The sequence below is a fragment of the Aulonocara sp. 'chitande type north' Nkhata Bay genome, linkage group LG15 (assembly GCF_057382095.1).
Source record: "Aulonocara sp. 'chitande type north' Nkhata Bay isolate Kocher_YH1m ecotype deep benthic linkage group LG15, A_spYH_male_GT1.1, whole genome shotgun sequence".
NCBI lineage: Eukaryota > Metazoa > Chordata > Actinopteri > Cichliformes > Cichlidae > Aulonocara > Aulonocara sp. 'chitande type north' Nkhata Bay.
In genome coordinates this window covers 28,366,374-28,383,050 of record NC_141358.1, presented here as the reverse complement: position 1 = coordinate 28,383,050, position 16,677 = coordinate 28,366,374, and the positions used below count along the sequence as shown (strand labels likewise).

Genomic DNA, 16,677 nt, shown 5'->3' with positions numbered 1-16,677 from the left:
CAGAGTTCCACATGACGAGGATTTTTTGATAAATAAATCATAAAGCGAACCTGAAAGTAGTAGATGTCCGCGATGACGTCATCGAGGAAGATGGCGTCGCTGCGGACAGAGCTGAGACTCAGAGATGGGCAGAGGCAGACGGTCAGCGTGCAGGTAGAAACAGACCTTAGCTCTTTGATACGCGGAATCTCCGAGCTGAACCAGAACGTGTCGCAGCTGCTCAGCGAGCTTGTTGAGCGTGAAAAAGTATGCGCACAAGGTGAGCTACAAAAAACTACCTGTGAACAGGCGTAACAGAAAGATAGCTAGATGTGCTGAACGAGCTTCTAGGCCTCTGTTTTATTACCTGCTAAACAAATCTAGCAGAGGGTATCAAAGGCACTGAGCCTGACTCGGAGTGATGCCGTGAGTACTTAGAGCAGGGGTGGGGAACTCCAGGCTTCAATTCCCCGTGAAGCGGGAGTAATGAAATACATGTACCGGGGTTACATATTTAACATACAAAATATGAGTAACTGTATTCCGTTGCAGTTTAAATAGGTGGTAATCAGAATACAGTTGCTTTGTTGGAATAAATGGAATACACGGCGGTCATTTCCTGTTTCATATGTTAGGCTATCCCCTCTCCTTCCCCAATTTTGGTGATTAATGTGGTCGGGCGTAAGTTTAGCTTAGTTGGGTGAGCATGTAGTAGTGGTGGGTAGAACTTTGTGCCACCAGAAACTGAATTTGAATAAGTTAAATTCGAATTTGAATTGCTCAGATTGAATCTGAATTGTAACTTGAATAAATGCTTTTTAAAACTAAATTTGAATTAGCCTAATTTGAAATTTAATATATTGGTTTGAAAATGATTGTCACTAAATTGAAATTGAATTTTATATTTAGAAAATGAATTCATTTGCTTTGAAACTGTATTTTATCCTTTAAAAATGTAGCTTTCAAATAATTTCAGTTTCACTTCTCACCATTCAGTTTCATTTCTAAAATTCAATTTCAGTTCCAAAATTCAGTTTTTTTGGGACTTACATCTGGTTCCGGTGTTGTGCCAAAAACTGATTGCTCGTATTTAAACTGCTAAAGCTGCAATCAGTTTTTGGCAGTGACTTTTGTATATATTTTATTTATGCAGTTAAAAGAATGTCTCGTTGACATTAAAAATGTCTTTTGTGAGAGTAAACTGGCCAAGAAGAAAGCAGAAATTGCAACAAATATTACAATCATTCTGTAAATATATTTTAAGTGGACAAAAAGGACCGGATTGGTTATAATGTAAGTACAATAACAGAGTTATAAAGATAGTTGAAAAACAGGTCATTTTTAAATTTTATATATAACCCCTTTGTAAACCATGTTCACCGAAGTCATCTTTACGTATGTTGGTAAATAATTAAAAAGACATAAAAACACATGGAAACATTAGAAATCAGTTTTTGGCAGGCGATCACTTTTTGACACAACACCTGTTCCAGAGCAATCGAGCACAGGTTAATAGAACTACGTTTTACCAGTGGACCGAACGTGTTACTGTCAGGAATCTATAGCATCTTGAGCTGGAGCTGGATTAAGACTTCAGAATTCATTTGTCTTTTTTTTCTTCTTTTTTCCTTTCCTTGATGATCCAGGTGTCTTGAACCTTTTCCAGAAAGCATCCAGACATGAATCGACTTGTCAGGGCAAAAAGATTCAACTGTTTCCCCATTAATGGAGACTTGCATGCAGTCATTCAGTGTTTCAGGGTGTAGAGATGTGTTTTCTTCACTCGGTTCATGCAAGAAAGTCCTCTCTCACAGATGGCTGTTGATGGACTAAGTGTCAGCATTAATTTCAACAGCAACAAGATATGAGAGAGGTGTTCTGGATTCTCAGAGAGGAGATCTCTGTACAAGCAATATACTTTGCTACCCCGGTGTTCTGCAAGCCACATTTTTAGATCCATCTGCTCTTGTGGAATTTTCTCTTTCTATTCTGCATCTAGCAAACAGGCAAAATGTGTGACAAGATAATCCACCTCTTCATCCCCATAATTCGCCAACTCTTTTCTAGGGTAGGGAAGAGTGGGAGGGTCAAAAACCTTGAAACTAGAGAGAGGTTTTTCCACGCAGATTTTTAAATCTGTTGTCCATGTACTTGACTGTGTTGTCAATAATCTTCTGAATCTCTGCACCAAAGGTGTCTCTGTCTGTGCCCTCACCTCTTCTAGTAGGTCGCTGACTTTTTGTTAGCTGAGTTCCACAGTAGCAAATGCTACCATCCTGGTTCGCTGTGAACTTTGTGTCCAAGGGTTTCTGATATTCTCCTGGTTTTGTTTTCAGGCTGAGTAAGCGTGATGTGGTGCTCTCAACTAACTGATTTGTTTAGGTGTAATGTTTAGGTTTTTGTTTTTTTTGTTTTGGGGGGGGGGGGGGGGGGGTGTTAGGTTTTCATGCTGAAAATCAGTACAGCACTTGGATAAGATGGTACTGTAGTCCAACATGAAATGCAGGAATGCAGAATGCAGAAACAAATTTCTCAGTCTTCATTTTCTGCACCACCCCCTTAGCCTTGGCTGCATCCTCGGCTTTGACATCACTTCCTTCTGCCATGTTCTCCATATGAACAACAGTGGGAGTGTAATTTTTTTTCCACAGCCTTCAGGCATCTCAGCCAGCTTGGAACCCACTGTGTGCTCTTCAGGCCATTGAAATGTGGCAGCTTCTCATTTAGCAGTTCACTTATTTCTGTCAGCTCTCTTCGCTTCTTTGGGGAATAGTAGTACACCTTTAAGATGGTTTTCAGTGTAACTTCAAATTTTACCAGACAGTCACAGCTTTTCACGCTACCCAGCACAGCTAGCTCTAGTTTGTGTGCCACACAGTGGATTGTTATGATGTGGGGTATCCTCTGTTTCAGTCTCCCAGCTACTCCTGTTTTCTCACCCATCATCACTGCAGCACCATCAACATTTGCACACACTACTTTCTTTTTCCACGTGTCTTCTGTGATACCCATGGTGTTCACTGCTTCTCAATAGCCTCTAAAATACCTGCAGCATTTGTACTCTTGACTGGCTGAAATTTGATCATGTATGTAGCTATGTCACTATTATCTCTCACATACCTGACATGAACCAACTCCTGTTCTATTATACCAGTGTCTGTACTGCCATCTGCAAGAATGGATAAGAACCTGCTTTCTTGAATTTCCTTTTTATTCTAGTCTCTTGAAGTTTGTGCTACTGCTCCAATAAACTCTCTGCAAGCATGGTCATTGTGGAACCAAGATCTAGGCCATTTGCTATTTGAAGTTTGCAAAGACTGCTAAATTTTGCCAATGGTAGTTCACTCTTTACCACATAGTACGCAGTTCTAAACAGCTTTTTCAGGACTTCTTGTTGTGCTTGGTTTATTTTTAGCATGTTTTTTGCAATGGGTGTTTGTTCTGGGAAAGATGCTGCAGACTGAGCACCAATGCATTTCTTGTGATGCAGAAATTTCTCATGGGTTCTGATGGGGTCTTTCCTAAAATTACTGGTCCCAACACACCCGGCAGAACATCATGTTATTCACCTTGTCATATTCCAGCCACAGAAATTCTTTTGTCCATGAAACCAAAAAACTGCGCTTTCTTTTTGCCTCGTAGTCTGATTTGTCGTAACTTTTCCGCTTTGTGGTAGGCCTTTCTTTGCCTGTCCCTTCTTCATCCTGACCTGTCTTTTTTGGCTCAGCAGAACTAAAATACCTGCGTAAATCCATTTGTTTTTACACATTGTCAAGAAATATACTCTAAAACACTTCTTCAGTAAAGACTCAGAGAAGAGAAACACACAGAACTTCTTGCTAGCAAGGGCAGCCTCCAGAACTGAGACTCGCGCTGAGAAACTGCCCCGGTCTTTATTTATACTTCAGTAAGCATTTGTTCCTTACATTGGAATGTGGAGGTGTACGTGTGTGTGTGTGTGTGTGGGGGGGGGGGTCAGAGTGTGGCCCCATAAACGACTTCCCTTAACCTGCTGGTCTGGAAAATCCAACAGTTCATCCATATGTAAAGAAGGCACTTAAACTAAAACTGACATAGCTACGTTAATCCTACCGTAAAACAATAAGACAAGCTACGACCTCTCTCATGCTCCTATATGTGGGGGTGAACACCCTAGAATGTTACAGACCTCCTAGGATGAGACATTCTTTCAATATGCACAAAGTTCTACCCATAATGTAGTCATATATTGCTTGGCTGAGAGCGGGCCACGTTCGAGTACTGTTTTTGTTTTTTTTTAATTTTTTTTTACTCAATTTCTATCTGGGATTAATGCAGTTTCTCTGATTCTAATTGCTGGAAACCCAAACAAAACACGTAATTAGAGGCTGTAATGTAAGGGTCCTGTTAATGCTGGTGGCGTCATTTACATAATGGACCCAGAGCCAGCAGTCCACAGGCAGGAATGCATTTCCGACACCACTTCATAAGAAGAATGTAATGTGCGAAACTTCAGTATGTACTATTGCTGTGTGATTTTTATTACTATTAATGAAGGATACTCTCCACCGAGCTAACATTGTTAGCTGGTGTTAGGTGTGGTTAGTTCACTGCAGACTGTTAGGCCGTTTCTCGATACAGTGGTCCCTCGTATTTCGCGAAAGTTACATTCTAAAAATAACCTGAGACAGGTGAAATCCGTGAAGTAGCCAACTTCATTTTTTACAATTATTATAGATGTCTTAAGGCAGGGGTGTCAAACTCAAATACACAGTGGGCCAAAATTCAAAACTGGAACAAAGTCGTGGGCTAACATTAATATTTATTGAAAAAAAATCTTCCTCCAGATATAAGAATGAATCTTTTCTTATGGACTCAAACAAGTTTTGCTGAAAACTCAATGTAGAACAAGTAAAGCTTAATACTAAACTATATATAACTTATATAAACATATATATAACTTAATATTGCACACATGTAAAACCGAAATTCCACTTAAATTTCTCCCGTACCCTGCCCACCAGTCCACTCCTTTGACTCCACATCAGTGGAATTCATTTCTTAAATAAAAATTGTATTTGCAGCCTTCTGAATTAAATTTTAACAGTAAACTTTTTCCACAGGCTAATAGTAAATATAAAAAAAAAAATTTTAAAAAGCAATTAAATAATAAAAGTATAATTGAACGTGAAACCATTCAAGCCCATGTCTGGGAGTAGTAAGAAAATGTGCACAAAACATGTTAATTATAGCTGGGTTTGCTGCACACTGATCTACTCTGATGTGTCTAAGCCAGGTATCTGGCTTAGACACATCCTCAATTTCTGGGCTCAGGCTCTGAGCTGAGGAAATCATCAGGATCGAGTGAAGGTGTTCATCGGTCAGACACTGTGTCAGGGGTCATACTTTGACTTCAGCGTGTGAAGTTCAATCAGCTCCATTTGGAAGTTTGTTGGTGCGTTTGCAACCATCTTGATGCATGCAAAAGGATTACTGAGCAGTTCAAATTGACATTTCTGGGCATCAGAGTCGGCAAATCGCTGGGTAAACTCAGCACTGAGTACACAGAGTTTTTCAGCAAACTGTGCACATGGGAGCACAGCAGATCTGCATGTTCATCGTGTGGCAGCAGGGAAAATGGTCCAGGTTTCCTTGTAGCATCGGATTCTGCCACAGGCACAATTTAGTTTTAAAAGCCCTCACTGCAGTGTACACATGATGATACGCCCCCGTCCCTGAAGCTGTAGGTTCAGCGCATCGAGATGGTTTGTGATGTCACACATAAAGGCCAGCTCACACAGAAACTCTTGCTTCCTGAGCTCAGCGGTGTCTTGCCCTTTGCTTTCCAGAAACTGAAATATTTCCTCACGTAGCTCGAAATACCTGTTCAGTACTTTTCCTCGACTTAACCATCTCACCTCTGTGTGATACGGCACATCTGCGTATTCCAAACCACACTCCTCAAAAAAAGATTTGAACTGGTGCTGATTCAGACCTTTGGCTCTCATAAAGTTAACTACTCGTGTTACTGGGGTCATAACATAATCCATCTTTAGGGCTGTGCCACAATGCGATTCTTGATGTTTGATGCAGTTAGTGCTGGGTGATATGGAAAAAATATTTATCACGATATGAATTATTTTATATCACGATAACGATATATATAACGATATACCACCTGACCTGTGGTCATCTGGAAAGTACGCTGTCTGTGAACAGCAAGCGCAGCGGGTGGAGTCTTTGTTAATGAAATGGATGGTTACACTCATGTAGGGCTGCGTATCTCCGCTCGTCCATAGGTCAGTCGTCAAGGCATAGTGCACAACACTGCAAACATCCTTCTCTACTTTGGTCTGGCATGCGTCATATAAGCGAGGCAACTCAACTTTCCTGAAGTGCTTACGATTGGGCATAACGTACCTCGGATCAAGGACTTTGACGAGGTCACGAAAGCTGTCCTTCTCAACTACATAAACAGGGGCCATGCCTTTACAAATGTAACGCGAGATGGCTCGCTGTGGTTTGTTTATGGCGCTGGGACGTTTTCTCATAAGAGCCTTGTATGAAAGACTGCTGTATCTTCGGCTGGCTATAGTTTTTCTTTTCCCAACTTGCTGCAAAGAAACAGCATGTGCATCAAAATAAACTATTTCCAACAGTGTAATTTGAGTTCTAAGCATCCCAGAAATGATACAGAAAAGCATAAAGTCAAACATAACTTTTAAAAACACCAGCATAGGCTTATAAGGCCCTGAAGGTAAAAAACGAAATTTTCTGCAAAAATGACGTCACTTCTGGTTTCGGGCAGGTAATGGCGGACAAGGAATAGTTCACGCTGACCAACAACAACACTTCCAACATAGGAAGTGTTATGAATAGCTGATCGGATCGGCAAAGCGTGATTCTGGAATATTATGTTTTTGTTGCTGCAAGTGCTTTTTATGCAATTTTTGCAAAGCTATATGTGGAAAGAAACCGTGACCTAGGACAAGCTGATGGCATGAGATGTAAGTACAACTCCTCCAGTTTCCTATGCAAAAAAAATAATTATTGCGCTAGCTTACATGGTTCCAGTTCTACAGGGATTTAAAAATAATTAGGCAAAACGGAGCATGCCCGCTCCGACCGGTTTTAAAGGGTTAATGATATATTTTATGTCATAATTTATAAAATTAGGTTAGAAACGATAGAAGACAAATGGCACGATAGACACTTTTCTATCGTCCAAACGATATATATCGTCATATCGCCCAGCACTAGATGCAGTGATAAACATTTAGCTCACCTGCACAGTTCTCCGCTCGCATCTTCTCCCGTACCCTGCCCACCAGTCCACTCCGTTGACTCCACATCGCTGGTGCACCATCTGTCATTAGCCCCACAAGGTTTTCCCATGGCAACTTAATTTCAGTTACACATTTGGAAACCTCTTCAAATATTTCCTTCCCTGTGGTTGTGCAATGCATTGATTTTAATCCTAGAAGTTCCTCCATAACACAGAGATTTGAGTCCACCCCACGGATGAAGACTGAAAGCTGGGCAGTATCAGAGGCGTCACTGCTCTCATCCACAGCGAGAGAGAATGCAACGAAATGGTTTCCCTTCTCCATCAGCTGGTTATATAGATTGGTGGCAAGTTCACGTGTGCAATCAGCTACTGTGTTTTTGCTCAGGCTCACATTTGAAAATGTTTGCTTTTTTCTCTGGGCACACAAGGTCACAAACTTTGATCATTCGCCTTTTCACAAACTCTCCCTCATTGAAGGGCCGGGCTGATTTTGCGATCTCTGCTACCACAATAAAACTAGCCTTTACAGCAGCCTCACTTTGTGATATGGCTTTTTTGAACATAGTCTGTTTTCAAACAAAACTTCTTTTCATCTCTTCTGTTTTCCGACGCCTTTGAATCATGTCCAGGTTCAAGAACCTGGACATTGTCCAGGTTCTTGTCTTGGTGTGTCGTTTCATAGTGTCGTCTAATGTACTCCTTGGTTATAGCCACATTAGCTCCACATACAAGACAAATAGGTCAGTCTTTCACATAGGTAAACAGTAGGGGTGCAACGATACACAAAATTCACGGTTCGGTTCGATACTTTGGTGTCACGGTTCGATATTTTTTCGATACAAAAATTTTTTTCATGCCTTTTTAATTTGTCATTTATTAAAATTATAAATATATATTTTAACTCAAAAGTACAGTTTTTAAATTTAACCCTAACCCTTTTTGCGTGTTTTTTATTTTGACAGCGAATGCGCACCTGCAGACCACTTATGTGCAGCCCTGGTTATTTAGCTCGTCATATTGCAGCCACAGAAATTCTTTTGTCCATGAAACCATAAAGCTGCACTTTCTTTTTGCCTTATAGTCTGATTTGTCATAACTTCTCCGTTTTGTGGTAAGCTTTTCTGACCTGTCTTATTTGGCTCAGCAGAACTAAAATATATATCCTGCTGCTTTTACACACGCACTCACATAAGCTCAGAGATTCTCTGCGCGATCAACCTCTCACATGTTTAAGCTTGCTGCGGGAGATTTCACTTGTCATGTTTGCATAGTAAGCTAACGATTAATAAGACGATGTCAGAGGAATTGGTGCACAAATGATCATCACTCACAGATCAGTGCTGTCGCTCTCTATACACAGTTCGCACGATTGCAAAGTGAAAGCAAAAAAACAAGCGCAAATTCAAACGCGATTTCAATGTCACATATTGACAGTGGCTCACCGATGCAAATGACATAATTACCCAGCTACATTTCTGAAAGAATGCAAAAGCATTGACATATATTTTTCCTTCCTACAATAGGCCGACGGGCAGGGCAGAGATAGATTTTGGTAGCCCGACTGAAAAAAATCTCTAGCACCGGGACGTCGGGCTAGAGATATTGCGAGCCCTGTATCTGATTGAGGAATCACTCATCTTTGGAAAAGAGAGTTTATTACAGAGAAATGTCTCTTTCCAAAATAAAAGCTATACTATCCGCTTCTTCTGGGCTATATTCTCAGCAGCATAAGGAGAATCATGTGCTAACAGCTGTCTAAATGACTCGGCTAAAGTTAGTAGCATGCTTGCTGTTTTTGTCTTTGCACTAGGATGTAAATGTGCAGTCATATTCGTTGTGTTCCCACTAGTGCTTTCAGGTTAATCTCGTTGAAATGACCTTAACGCCACAACACGGCAAATCTCCGTTAACGAGCTACCGCCGATCGCCCCGTGCATGGGGCTAGACAGCCAACACATTAACGAGCTAACTGCGCTAACACACTAGTTCCCACCCATGTAATTGAGCATTGCATGGCACATCCAACATACTGTTTTACTTTAGTCCATGACTCGCTTACCTTCAGGGTCATACGTCACATGAAAACCAAAATAATTCCAAACGCCAGATCTGAATGAGGGTGGGGGAGGTCCATGTTGCAAGGAGAGCTTAACTTCTGTCTCGCTAGCTTGCCCTGCGCTCTTCCTTCTGACTATGCTGTCTGTGTTGAGCGCTCAGTGGATCTGCGCTCGACAGTGCAGCCTAGGCGGAGTAGTCGAACGCAGATTCACTGAGCGCTCAACACAGACAGCATTGTCAGAAGGAAAGTTGATAAAATAAATTACAAATGTTGTATTGTTCGATACATATGCGTACCGAACCGAAAGCACTGTATCGAACGGTTCAATATCGATACGAATATCGTTGCACCCCTACGGGGCGATCGTGGCTCAAGAGTTGGGAGGTCGCCTTGTAATCGGAAGGTTGCCGGTTCGAGCCCCGGCTTGGACAGTCTCGGTCGTTGTGTCCTTGGGCAAGACACTTCACCCGTTGCCTACTGGTGGTGGTCAGAGGGCCCGGTGGCGCCAGTGTCAGGCAGCCTCGCCTCTGTCAGTGCGCCCCAGGGTGGCTGTGGCTACAATGTAGCTTGCCATCACCAGTGTGTGAATGTGTGTGTGAATGGGTGGATGACTGGATATGTAAAGCGCTTTGGGGTCCTTAGGGACTAGTAAAGCGCTATATAAATACAGGCCATTTACCATTTATTTTACCCTAGTAAACAGATATTCTGTCTCCCACCTGTTCAGAAAGCTCCTGTTTTCTGCCTTTCTTTTTGCCATTTTGGGAGAGGTAGCACGGAAGTATTTGCACAGTTGCTATGGCTACAGTCAACATGTCTCAAGGCTTTTAAACCCCTCACTACACACTTTGTGAACATTTTCACACTTTTCTCTCTTGTTTAAACACTCTCAAAGTTCAAAGCTTCGTAGAAAAATAAGTCCAGTATTACAGAATGAAACCAAAGACCAAGCCCTGTTTTCAGGTCCAGAACATGGGAATAGAACACCTGCGAGAGAATTCACCATTAATGAATCAATGTATGGAAGTGGAGGCAGTGGAAGCAAGAAGAATGAGTTGAGTAAAGTACTTATCTGACGTCTACCTGGATGATTGAGCATGCATCAAGATACTTATCTGACGGTTTTGTTTCGCTTAATAAGCCTTATAATTCAGTGGAGAGGGTGCGCCTCATGGTCCAAAAAATACGGCAACTTCTACCTTCCTTTAGAAGTCCAACTTTTTGTGCAGTGGTTTCTTCCCCTGCCTTTTGGGTGCTACGCAGGTGACTTTGCAAAATGTTTCCTCGACAAACACAATGCGCTGTTAAACCCCCCCCCCCCCCCCCCAAAAAAAAAACATGCAAAATTGCATACAAAAAAAAGCCTCAAAACAGCGAGGCCGCGAAAAGTGAACAGAGTTATAGCAAGGGACCACTGTACTGAGGTACGCGAGTCCGGACTCACAAGGAAGCCCAAACTTCCCAAGAACACAGCGTGATTGTTCTATGGCATTGTATGGCAATGTACATGATGGCATCACTGCTCTGGAGTTTTTACTGCCATTCCCTCTTAATTTAAGTTTGAGTAATATTTGCAATGGAAATTACACATGACATAAAAAAAAATTGCACACAATGTAGTAGATTTCTTTAAGAATTTTTTTTTTTTAATTATCTTAAGCACTTTGCAAAATTTGCTTTTAAATATCATCTGTTTCACAATGTCTAATAAGCTTCATACAGTTAACCACACTACATGACTAAAACACAAGCTTAATCTCCCTGAATAAACATAGTACACATGTATGCCTGAATAAAAACAAACAAGTGAGATGTTAGAACGCTTTTATTTTTATTTTAGTAAATATTCAAACTTAAAATAAACAGCTGGAGTTTGGAAGAGACTTGAATAAATATTTAAAATATAATCTGATCATTTTTGGAGCAGCCTTCAGGATCTCCACATATTAACATGCTTTTTTTAGACTTGATGGATAGCTTTAACAACCTGCTAGCTACAAATATTCATTTGCAATTCCACATGATTATTAACAGACAAAAAGAAAACATATTAATGATACAGAAATAGTTTTCTATACAACATCACTGCAAAAAAGTGCAGCCTTACCTGATGTCCACCATACTGTTACTCATTTTATATTAAGATTTAAAAATCTAGTTGGTATTGCTATAGCAAGTAGCCTTCAGTAATAGTAATGTAACACAGCAATACTACATTCATGTAGCTGTAAAACCCATGACAATATATTAAGTATTCCAAAGTATTCAGAATACATTACTGTCATTGAGTAATTTAACAGATTATGTTACAAAATACATTTTGGGTAGGGGTGGGTTTTGATCATTGCTTTCTCGATTAAAATCGATTGTAGCTTGGATAACGTGATATCGATTCATTAAAATCCTGAATCGATTTTTAAATATACATTAATTTTGCCTGAAACGCCAGAATCTCAGTTTAAACCTCACAAAATTTCAACAACCACCAAACAGCTAAAACAGTAAATGAGGGCAGGTAAACAGATTCTGCACAAAGATGTAAACATGCACTGTCGGCTGCTGTTTTCTTTCCTTTTACATACTTCCGACAAGAAATACCAATTTCTGTGTTCAATAGGCTACTGAACTTTGTAAAAATTATGCAAAATTGCAATACGCTTAGCTGTGTCTCTAATAAAACCTCTGTAACTTTGCTCTGCTTCACTTCAGCAGTATCAGGTAATGTTCATAGGTTAATTAATGGTATTCTTTCATTTTTGATCTACTGCAGAATAGTTAAGGTCATCTGCTATAAAATCCCAGGCAAGGAAAATCACCTTCATGTTTTTCTGTGTTTTATCCTCAGTTACTTTGACACAAAGGCATCTGCTGTGATGCTTACACCTTTGATAAAGTCTCACAAGTGTCAGCTTTCTTTTTATAGATATAAAAATATGGAAATGTACTGATACGTGATAAGAATTATAATATTTCTGATTGTCTGATGCAAAATTTCCCCAATTCAAATCAAATCGTGGATCGATTCAATTCAAGACCTTGTGAATCGGAATCGAATCAATTCTAGAAATCTGTGACGATACCCAGCCCTAATTTTCGGCCATGTATTCTGTAATGTGTAGTGGAATACATTTTAAAAATAACCTTCCTAACACTCCCTGCAGGTTTTCGACATCACCCTGGGTTAACACACCTGAATCACATGATTATTTCATTACCAGCCCTCTGGAGAACTTCAAGAGATTTTGAGTACCTCATACCTCCTATTCCAAATCTCTTTGCCTACCAATATAAAGGGAAGGTTAAATAGGAGAATTGCTAAGGACTTAAGATAAGAAAAGAGAAGAGAGACCCCTGAGAATTGGTAACTTCATACAATTGGAATGGCTTTACACTCATCTCTCATTAACGATATGACGTAAGATGTTTGCCATGTTGAAACTACAATGTGCTGGAGAAGGACTACAAAACACATCTTAGTTCATAACGTGTTCTAACCCTGTTGTTGAACAGACTGTTAAAATATCCTTCATTACAGAGGCTGGAGTTTTAAAGGAGGAGGAACATTTAGGGTCAGATTTACTGATGTCTGCGGAGCGCAAAGTCTTCTTTCTGTTAAAAATCTGCTGTATGTATTAAAGATGCTCATAGTCAGATTGTGATTGAAAGTTGTGAACAGTAGGATCTTTGGACTTGTGCATATGTATTTGTAAGCCTTTCACTTTCAACAGAAGAGTATTTAAACAATTCTGAGCACATTGTTTACTGCAAATTGCACAACCTTAACACGGAAAAAATTGCCCTGCGAGACACTTCCAAAAATTGAAGCATCTCGCCATTTTCAGAGACAAACATTGAACCTGAGCTCACACTGGCTTATTTTGGTTAGCACTACAAAGGAGAGCCAACACTTCAGACAGTGGTGCTTAGACAACAACCTCATCCTGAACATCCACAATCTGATCCGGAGTTTGTGCTGATGATTAATGACACAAACACGGTTCTACGTACAGCTGGTTTGTTTTATTCTCAGAAGAAAAAAAAATACAAAAAAACAATGTTTAAAACATAATCGTACCAGTGCACACCTGAGCACTGACCTCTGCCTGTGTCCTTTTGTCAATGTTTGTTTTCACTTCATAAAGGTTTCATTTAAAATAAATAAATAAATATGAGCACTGATGAATGTCAGTGCTAAACACCTGTAGCACCTGTCTCACCTGATCAAACAATCAGAATCACTAACTGTGATATTGTCACTGAAGACCTATTGTTGGTGGATTGAGCGCTTTGATTGGTGAATTGGCAGGATGCTGGTTACTGCAGGTGTCTGATGCTCCAGGTTCAATGTAGAATCATCACCTGTCTGTTTCACCTGTCACAGATGAGGACGAAGAAGACAGCAGTGAAGAGGACGAGAAAGCTGAGGAAGAAGAGAACTGTGAAGTGCATCCTCCCTCAAAAAGATCACGAACCTGAAACACCTGAGAACACTTTCACATTGATTTTTCTTTTTTTAAATTGACGACACAATAAAGATGTCAAGGTAAACAGTGTTTCATGTGACTCATTAAATAGAGAAAAGTACCACATTTCGGAGGAATCCTGCTCACCGATTGGCTGTGAGGTTTTCAGTTAACCTTAACCTAAATCAGGTAACCATGGCAACATCACTGCATTGTCAGTAAACAAATAACTAATGCAAATAAAGTGACTCACAGCCAAGCAACAAATCACAACACATTACTGATGTCACAACAGTAAAAAAAAAAAAAAAAAAAAAAAAAAAAAAAAAAAACACAGAGGGGAAAAAGACTGGTTGCCACTGGTGGGAGGGGCTTTTTTCACAGGGTGCTGTGAGTCTGTACTGAGAGCGGCAGAACTTCCTGTCAGGCCGCAATCAGGGCAAAACTTGTAGGAGTGTTTAAAAGGCACACAGGAAATGACATCACAAACTAGTCCTGCTGTCATCCCACCCCTCATCACGTGGGAGGCTCTCTGATTGGTCGTCCCCTACGTGTCAATGAGCGATCCTGCTGCCCTGTGATTGGCCAATTTGGCGGCATGGCGGCGGCTGTACAGAAGGGCGATACAGACAGGAAGCACACAGTATCCAACAGCGCGGGGGTCCGCCCTTGTGCACGAGAACAAGAAGAGAAAGAGCTGCAAGTATGGCAGCAGGAAGATCAATGCCCACATCCACACAGGAAGTAGTGATCCATGGACAGTGATAGCAGGAGGTGGAGCCGATGGGCTGGTACCTGCTCTCTGCACACGTTCCAAACTAAAGCTGTGGACCTCAAAGATGTAGTACGCCGCCATGACGCTGAGCAGCAAGTAGAAAGCCACACCCACCCATCCCATCCTCTGACGGAAGTTCATCATCCTCCATACTGCGGAAGAAACAGATTAAAAATCAAAACAAGATCAACATTCATCAGTGCTCTTATATCCAGTAACAGGTCAGAGGTCATTACATCATCCAAAAGAGCAAATCAACAATCAATGTTAGGATCAATGAAATAACTACTCCATCAGTGCTGAGATAAACAATCTCTGCCCCTGTCAATTTCAATTCCATCTGATTTAAATCTAAGAAACAGTTTGTCACTGGAGACTGCAGGTTTTAATGTTCAGTTAATAATAATAATAATAATAATAATAATAATAATAATGGATTGGATTTATATAGCGCTTTTCAAGGCACCCAAAGGCACACAATGCCACTATTCATTCACTCTCGCATTCACACACTGGTGGAGGCAAGCTACGGTTGTAGCCACAGCACTGACAGAAGCCAGGCTGCCATATCGCGCCATCGGCCCCTCTGGCCAACACCAGTAGGCGGTAGGGTAAAGTGTCTTGCCCAAGGACACAACGACCAGGACAGAGAGCCCGGGAATCGAACCGGCAACCTTCCGGTTACAGATATGCTTCCCAACCCCCTGAGCCACGGTTCCCACCTTAGTCAATTCACTTTTCATCTAATCCAGGTGTGGAGAACTCCAGCCTCAAGAGCCCTCGAGGACTGGAGTTCCCCCACCCCCGATCCAATTCAAAGTATGCCAACATGTAGCTCCGTGCACTAATTTACTTTAACAGAGAGCTGTGGTTTCTGCACCAGACTATTCATTTTTCTCTAATCCAAACTGTGCTAGCATGTAGCTCTGCGTCTTTGTTCTGATTTATTTCAACTTAGCGCTGTGAGCTTTGTACCAGACTCCATTCATTTTTTATCTGATTTAACGCCTGCTAATAGCTGTGTGTCTTTGGCCCTCTTTCCTGCTGCCATAGATGCTCGCACGGCTTCCCTGTAGATGACACACTGAGCTGCTTCCTGCCGGCCTCCATCTTCCTCTCTGCCTGTTAGCTCATGTTTTCTTACCTTCCTTCGCGCTGATATTTCAAATTAAAATCCAGCTGCAGGATCGTGTTTTGAACGCTGTTGTTCCCGTGAAGTCTCGTCTCTCTCTTCCGGGTAAGTCACCTGATGCCAAAGGATTACGTCATGTGTTACACAGTGCCGCCTGCTGTTTAAACAGCGTCATTACACATCAGCGCGTTAATACTACAAGTCAGTATGAAATCAAATATAACTGCATACAAACTGATTTTAATCATTTTCATGTTCGTTTGTCTTTGTTCACTTTTACTTGTTTCTGTGGCAGTTTGGATCCTTCATTGAATAATCTTATAGTTGAGAGTCTCAGATGATAAAATTCAGCTGATAATTTAATGAAATTTCATTAATTTAATGAAATCATCAAATATAAGCCATCAAGTTCTTCAGTGTCCTAATCATAAAGCTGTGATATTGATCAGTCTGTTCTCTCACACAGTTGGATTTTAAGACAGTTTTTCTTTGCCTTCAAACAGCCTAAACTTTATTAATATAGCAGCTCATTTCCAGTCTGACAGACCCAAACATTTAAAACACAAACACTTTCATATAGGGTGTTTCCTCTCACACTGATTTACCTATAGCAGCCATTACTTTCATTATGTGTGTAACCTCTTCCATCACCAGGCAGTGAAAATTGGCTGGTAATGGAAGAGTTGACTTTGAGGTGAAGCAGCATCTGATGAGGAGCTGGGACCGGGTTAGGACTGCTTCAATGTGGACCTTAAAGTTGCTCACCTGGAGTGGGACTGAAGTCGATTCAGGATGATGCTGGTTGTTTTCCTGGTAAAGTAATATTTTGTTTCTTCCAGGCTAGATTTAAGGCCCTTTCACAATAAAACAGAATCGATTTACATCAAAACATCAGTAAACAGTCAAATCAATTAACTAATCAACAGTCTTTGTTAGTGAGGTACAGAGACTTAAACACAGAGATGAGAGGTTGCTGTGCTGTCAGCTCAGTAACAATTTATC

The 16,677-nt window shown here is 40.8% G+C and overlaps 3 protein-coding genes across 3 annotated transcripts in view; 1 reads left to right on the top strand and 2 right to left on the bottom strand.

Annotated features, from left to right (window-relative positions):
• Positions 1-239, bottom strand: part of ubr7 (ubiquitin protein ligase E3 component n-recognin 7) — a 36,642-nt gene extending 36,403 nt beyond the window's left edge. Inside the window, exon 1 of the mRNA XM_086265413.1 lies at positions 51-239. The gene's annotated coding sequence lies outside the window, so the exon portion shown is untranslated. The remainder of the gene's footprint in view (positions 1-50) is intronic.
• LOC147313324 (uncharacterized) lies at positions 6-13,858 on the top strand. The gene is made up of 2 exons (XM_086265415.1): positions 6-259; positions 13,687-13,858. Exons 1-2 carry the CDS (start codon positions 64-66, stop codon positions 13,779-13,781), a joined length of 291 nt encoding a protein of 96 aa, XP_086121541.1. The 5' UTR covers positions 6-63; the 3' UTR covers positions 13,782-13,858.
• Positions 13,311-15,789, bottom strand: lyset (lysosomal enzyme trafficking factor). Its single transcript, XM_086265414.1, has 2 exons — positions 15,688-15,789; positions 13,311-14,695 (listed from the first exon to the last, which is right to left on the bottom strand). The coding sequence occupies exon 2, from the start codon at positions 14,685-14,687 to the stop codon at positions 14,316-14,318; it is 372 nt and encodes a 123-aa protein (XP_086121540.1). The 5' UTR covers positions 14,688-14,695; positions 15,688-15,789; the 3' UTR covers positions 13,311-14,315.
• Positions 15,790-16,677: the final 888 nt, after the last annotated feature.

Excerpts from the sequence above, each read along its gene's own strand:
- LOC147313324 (XM_086265415.1), top strand. The coding sequence starts at position 64 with ATGTCCGCGATGACGTCATCGAGGAAGATGGCGTCGCTGCGGACAGAG. Across the intron at positions 260-13,686 it reads TGAAAAAGTATGCGCACAAG|ATGAGGACGAAGAAGACAGC; the intron begins GTGAGCTACAAA and ends CACCTGTCACAG.
- lyset (XM_086265414.1), bottom strand. The coding sequence starts at position 14,687 with ATGATGAACTTCCGTCAGAGGATGGGATGGGTGGGTGTGGCTTTCTAC.